The following is a 7,049-nucleotide window of genomic DNA, read 5'->3' on the forward strand; positions in this document are numbered from 1 at the left end:
ATGTTGTGCTATATCTTGCTTTTGGTCCCATTCCTGCATGGTGAAGAATCGATTTAAAAATTCTCGCCTCCTGATCCGAATGTTCACCAAAATCGGTTTCCATTTGTCCTTGTCACACACCCAGCCTGTCCAACCAATCTTGTTCGAATCTTTTTGAGATATACAAACAGACAGGAATGAAAACATAACCACCGTCCACCTTCGGTGGCAGAGGTAAGAAAGTAGAATTTAAAGGTCGTAGAAAAAATAAATTTTGGATGTTTACCGTTGTTGATCCAGAGGCTTATTCACCACCTTATTTAACACGTTCAATTAGTTGTTGGTTCCTGCTTTTAGAAATCCTATTAAGTTTTTGAACGTCATCACTTTTTTGCTCCAAAGAAGGTTTTAATGCCCGAAACGTCAGCTTTCCCTTGCTTTCTGTGGCAGTGAGTTCACCTCGATCAGCGTGTCCTGTTGTGATCGTACACCAGCCTTCACCACCAAGACTAGTTCTTCATTCTTCTCTTGTCGTGTTCGGCTTGATTGGAGTCAACCGTATACGGTCCAGGAAGAAGAAGATTAATTGTTGTTTGTCAAGTTTATTGACCTTTTCCATATCATTTGTTCATCCCACAGCTATCAAAGCAAATTGAACACATGTAGTGAGATGTATTATTTTGCCTCTCTCCCTTTACTTGCTGTACTCATCAGGTGGAACCAAAAAAGCTGAGTTATGCAGAGATCTGTCAGAAAGCTGCACGAGATACGGTACTCACCTGTAGACCTTTGCGGGACTCTCCACCTGACGGGAAGGAGCTCGAGGATGTGGACGAGGGTGGTGGTTTGATCGAGCGCTCTTCTGAAGGACAATCGGAGACGGGTTGGGTGTCACGTGCTTCACCACCTCTCACCCGCCGACAGCTTCGTGCTCACCCCACCACGGGCCGGTCCTCCCAATAATGGTGTGCTCGAGCGTCGGTCACCTTGTCGGCCGTGACCGAAGGAGCCCAGGACAGGTCGGTTGCCTGAATTTCTAGGCTGAAGGTCTCTGACTATGACCATCAGGCACTGCCTTTTGAAGAAGGACATCTTGCAAGGTGCTGCAAATGATTCTTCACTTCCACAATCCGACTTACTTTTGTTTGGATTCTTCAGGTTGGCGAACGTTAAGCGTCAACCGTTTTGTTCACGAGGGATTTGGACCTGCATCGCTTTTCAATCTCTCCCGATTTACCTACTTGGTGATCAGCAGCTCTTCCTCTTCAATTTCTCTTTACCATGCTTTTTACGATGCTCAACTTCCTTGCCGTCTGTTCTTGCTGCTCTTCTTTTAATTTAATTTTTTTTATTCCCCCCCCCCCCCGCTGCAAGTGAATTGACTTTGTTTCGGCATTATGTGCCTGGTTTTGAGGGTTTTGCACTGGAACGTACAGGTTGATTGAAGGCGAGTGCCTGGACCTGCTCGATGACGTCACCACAGTTTGCCTCCGCTGAGTTCATGTACATACTAGACTTGCACAGGCCAATCGTATGCTGTGGATGCCACATATTTGTCCTCAAAGTGGAAGATCTACGTCCACGTTTTTGGAAACGCCTTTTCGGTAGGGAAAAAAAAACACAAAACGAACAAACAAATGGGTTGGCTGCTTTTGTTTGGACTGTGATTCAAGGCGTTTTATGTGTTGGGTTCTTTTTAATGGGACTTGAAATGTCCACTGAAAATTGCTGAGCATGCACAGTTGCATTTTGAGGTGGTTTCGGTCGACACAGATTGTTACCGCTGCACCCCCGGCCACCGTGTTCGTAAGACGTAGACCGTGGTCACGGCACCCCGAGCTCGGTGCCTTTGGACGGAACGCCTTTCGATCCCCGTGTTCGCCCTCAGTCCAAAGATCCACCTGGTAAACTTCGACGACTTTGAAGTTGCTCGGTAACTACCAGAGCTACGCGAAATGCGTGCTTGAAATGGGGCTCTGAAAGCAGGAGCTCTTGTGTTTCGGAACTCTCGTCTCGATACAAAAGGTGAACGATAAAAAATCCGAAACGGTTTGTTCAGAGCATGAAGATTAATTTTAAACGCTAAACGGCCAGACATATTACAATTTAGGTTCTAATGATGTTTAAATGATAAAATAATAATTTGTCTTTGTTCAATGATGGATATATTTTTATGGTTTTGATCGCTGCAGTGTAAAAATTCATGCAAGTATTTCCGAGGAGTTAACTATTTTTCAGGTTATCAGTAAGTTGTGTACAAATAATTTGCCCCCCCTCCCCCCGAGTTGTATACAATGTACGCTTGTCTCGACACTGAAAGAGGTGCCAGCGAATGTTTTTGCCATTGTATCCACAATGCCAGACATATCAGCATTTGTATTTTAAAACGTTTACGTTTGATTATCCCTTCTTTTTTTTTTTTTTTTTTAAATCACACCTCCATTGAGTGGATTAACAAATCGACAGATTGGGTGAAATGATTTATAAATGCTCTTGTTTTCATAGTTATCTGTAAAAATGTGATTTTTGTGATGAAGGTCGGCACACTGGTAAACTGTGACGTAAAGGAATTTGGATGTGGGGCCATCCTGAACTCTGTGGTGCCCCCCCCCCCCCGGGGCCCACTTTACATCCCCCACTATCTGCGTGACTTGTGAAGCCACAAACCGCCATCGGAGAACATCACATGAACGTAATCGCGCACACTTACCGTTGCAATATCTTTGGAAGCGTGGCACTACATGGGTGCAGAGGTTTCTATTCTGCGACGATGCACAAGTGCATTGGATTGTCTTCTCCGCTCGCACCTATCGTACTTGAACACCTGGGCTACAGCGAGGACAGTCTGATGCGTGTGATTGTTAGCTTGCCGATTCTTTGTTTGGAGCATTCAAGGTCACTGCTGATCGCAGTTGGTGACGGTGGTGGAGAAGGTTTCTGACATTGAATGAAGACAAAGAAAAAAGTTGGTGACGAGGAAAACAGGTGAACTTCTCTTGCAGATTAAACATACCCCTTCAGACAATCTTCGCTGCTTTCACCAGGTAGATGACCTTTTCCTGATCTTCACCTTAAGCCATTCGCAAATCAGGGCCTATGTTACTGTTTATAATATGGAATAAATAAATCAGCACCATCTTTATAAACTTTGAGGTCTGCAAGCTGTAGAAGGTGGCAGTCCTTGATTGCTGCCCCGTGGATATGATTGGTTGGACCAACTACGCGTTTTTGGCCTCGTCGTTCCTATTCTATTGAGAAGAACAAGTTTTAAGACTCGGGAAACTTTTTCCATCTTTGTGTCTGTGTATTCCATTGACTGCAAATGTTATCCGTAACTTGTCTTGTTGCCGTCGTGGTCACCGCATTCCTTCCCATGTGGATATCTGGTGTCATCGTAGAATGAAGCAAAGCATTGCACATGATGCTTGGCCTGTGTGATCATTTCACCTGCCTTGAACTTTCCTTGAAGTCGTTAATGTTCCAGTTCGATGGCACATTTGTGAACATGATGACCAAGGTGAAATGTTTGTCCCATTAAGCTTGTCTGATAGTGCCTCATCACAAAAGAAGCAGGCATCCTTTATTTTCACGTCAACACTTGAACTTTGATTGCATAGTACTTTAAAATCGATACTTTACGTTGCCGAAACCACGAGAGCCGTAATGCACACATACACCATCCCTGGGAATATTACAACAAACAAACTGCAATTGGAGGCAGCTCGGCATTCGGTGACGATCCTGAAAAAGCGAACAAAACTCCGAGAACAACAAAGTTGAACAGCTTGGTCTATGAACTGTGATCCCTTAACGAAGAAAAAGGTGGCTGCGTTGAGTCCGAGGAGGACTTCGTTCCATCTCCTCAAACCCGCAAATGGAGACACACACGCGCAAGCATCTGTGACAACACTATACATTCTGCTCCAGACGAACACATTGACATTGGGGAGAAATGACAACTTCCTGGGGGAACTCTGGGTACCGGTGACGCCATCTGACGTATTTTCTTTCCACAATCAGCACGGCAATTGAGGAGAGAGATTTCATGGGATGGTGAAGCCCCCAACCTCCTTTCCACGGGAAGCCAACCCGTGGGGTTTGTCTGTGCTCTGCCCTTGAAATACTGAACGTCAGATGAGTAACAAGAAGTCTTTGACATTGGGAGACTGCCAGTGATTATGAAGGAGACTGCCACAATTGAACCGCCAACCTCTTGGTGTCGGGAGTGGATGTTTTAACCATTTTGCTTCCGAGTCCGATTCATACGTTTGTCACGGATTGGTGTTTTTCAGACAGCTGTTGCTCTCCGTCACGTTGCATGATTTACACTACTTTAGTTTCTCTGCTATTATCGTGACAGCTACACCCCTGCCCCCACATCAGTCGTGTTAATGTCTCTCAGCATTTTCTGCAGACTATCGAAGCAAACTATTTTTAGACTATCATATCTAACACCAACATTACCACAGGTTGATTCTGCAGGACACCGTAAGGGCTCTCTTGGCGCACAACACAAATAGTCTCATCATTTACCTTTTCAGGGGCCTTGTGGAATGGACCATGATGTTGGATGATTCATGAGTCAAATGGTACATACTTTGTTGCAATGCTGGGATGGTGCAAATGCCTTTGGTGCAACCAGCATTCAACATGGTAGGCTCCTCGTGTTGCACCTGCATGAAAAAACTGAACCCAAGAAATTTCAAGCAAAGTCATTATGAAGTATGGGATCCCATTCATGATACGAGGGGTGTGCCGTGGGCAAAATATAAAGTATGGCATAATTTGGGTGCTCAAAAACTTGTGTGGCATGTGCACATACCATGTGTGAACATAAATTGGCAACAAGTAGGTTTTTCTTGTCTCTCTGTCTGTGTCTATGTGTCTGTGTCTGTCTGTCTCTCACACACCCAACTTGAGAAGCTTGTTTCATCAGCTTGCTACCCCTGTAATTCCAACACTCCACAACGTTCTCTTTATTCTTGGAGCCAAGTCTGACAGTTGTTAAGTTTCCTCTTCCAAATCCGAACCAACTACCAAAGTAAATCCACTCCTTCGTTTTCCAATCCCTGAATCTTCACCACTGCCGCATCTCCTTGATGGTTCCATGAGCTTTTCCTCTTCAATTTCCTTCCAGCTGCCACAACCTCCTCCTGCTCTCTTCCTTTTCCTGGACCCTGCACCTTGCTGGCCTCTCCAAATACTAATTATCCACATCTGGCAGTTCCTTAAAATGATCCTTCCATTTACTAACAATCTCCCCTCTATTGTTATTTATCATGTCAATGAGCCCAATACCTCTGAGCCCTTCACCTTATCTTGTATGTTGTACATGCCACAAAATCTGACACCGAGTGAACAATGCTCTCCATGCAAATGTCCTGACATGCTATTTGGTGAAGAGACTTGGATAATTTTGAGATGGAAACATGAAACCAAGACGTGTTGGCCATTTGTTTTCTACCAACCCAACTTTCTGGAGGCCATCTGAAAATGGCCACTCTGCTCACATCGATGATATTCAAGTGACCCCACATCCAAAAATGTTTACCAACGTGTGTTTGAACTTTTTACAAACTTTCATGGTTTGTCAAAAAAAAGAAAAATTCCAGGTATTTTGTGCACATAACTATTAGACTCGAAGGGGGCGACTTAAAACTGGGAGCTTTTCATTTTTCACCCACAATCGTTTGTTTCTGGTGATGTGGGGAGTGGTACCACAAACTGACAAATGTGAAGTGAACCAAGCTTGGTTTGAAGGGATTCATTTTCGTCCATTGTTCTGTAAAGGGATATTTTTGTTTGCATTTTCAGGAAACTTGATTTTGTTTGATTCACAATTGTATCATGTCCGTTTTCATAATCGTTGCCACAATTCCAAAAAACTTGAATTTGCTGAAGGAAGCTTTCTGCCTTAATATTTTTTATGATGTTTTGGATGATATGAGATTCTGTTTGTGATGCAAACACGAGGCTCTTAGCCATATAAGCTTATATTTAACATGGTGACAGCCTCTGCATTTGGTCAAATGTGATTTTTCTTCTCAATGGTGAATCCACTGTTAAAAAAAAAAAAAAAAAACAACCCCAAAAAACATTGCAGCATCTCTCATCCTACTCAACGCCAAACGTATGCTTTTGGTTTCGGTGTGTACAGTAACGCTGTAAATAAAGCACTAAGACTCCAGCTCACCTCTTGTGTGATCGTTCCACAGTATATCCCCTTTGGGGTTGTGCTTTGTCGTAATGCCTTCTGCAGGTTTCTTCCTGGATTGAGATCATTGTAATTTCCCAGTCACAAACAGCAGTGATCCATGAACGTGTTTACCTGCCATCATTGGTGAGTGATATGGTAGAGGTTTTCTTCCATTTTGATTCATCCTTTTTGAATGTTTCATCCACTGATTTGGAAATATCTTAGAATTGTGAAATACAGTTGTGGCCAAAAATATTGACATCTTGCACTTTTTTTTCTTGAAAAATAAGTTGAAATTGACAAAAGTAGTTTGTCTCCACAATTCTTTATTTCACTGTTAATATTACAGAACCTTTGTTTTTGATTCAGAACTTAATACATCCTTCTAAATCAGAAAATAAAAAGAAATGGCATTGACAAAATTATTGACACCCTCAACTTGATATTTAGTATCACAGACTTTGGACATAATAACTGCAGTCAAGCGCTTCCAAGAGCCATGAATGAGCTTCCTCCACCTCTCTATTGGTAGTTTGGCCCACTCTTCTTGTGAAAACTGCTCCAGTTCTCCCAGATTTGAAGGGTGCCTTCTCCCAACTGCTGTTTTCAAATCTCCTCACAGGTGCTCAATGGGGGTTTTGATCTAAACTCATTGCTGGCCACTTCAGAACAATTCCAGCGTTTTGTCTTGAACCATTCATGGGTGCTTTTTACCCCTCAGCTCAAATTGGGCTAAGGGGTATTGTCGTCACAGGCGTTGTCCGGGCGTCTGTCAACTTTTGGTTTCCGTCGATTTCGAGGAGAACGCCTTGTCCGATTAAATCCATTTTTGCAGGGTGTGTTGGGGTTGAGTAGAGGAAGGTTCCTTTCGAAA

General features: G+C 43.4%; 1 protein-coding gene across 4 annotated transcripts in view; it reads left to right on the top strand.

Annotated features, from left to right (window-relative positions):
- Positions 1-6,171, top strand: part of LOC147027392 (la-related protein 4-like) — an 86,610-nt gene extending 80,439 nt beyond the window's left edge. For all 4 annotated transcript variants that reach the window (XM_085876749.1, XM_085876751.1, XM_085876750.1 and 1 more), the window contains one exon: positions 694-6,171. In XM_085876749.1, the coding sequence (XP_085732875.1) occupies positions 694-942 (249 nt within the window). In that variant the 3' untranslated portion in view covers positions 943-6,171. The remainder of the gene's footprint in view (positions 1-693) is intronic.
- The last annotated feature ends 878 nt before the right edge of the window (positions 6,172-7,049 follow it).

Source organism: Eptatretus burgeri, chromosome 4 (assembly GCF_056783735.1).
Source record: "Eptatretus burgeri isolate ZD-2024b chromosome 4, Ebu_testis_v1, whole genome shotgun sequence".
Taxonomy (NCBI): Eukaryota; Metazoa; Chordata; class Myxini; order Myxiniformes; family Myxinidae; genus Eptatretus; species Eptatretus burgeri.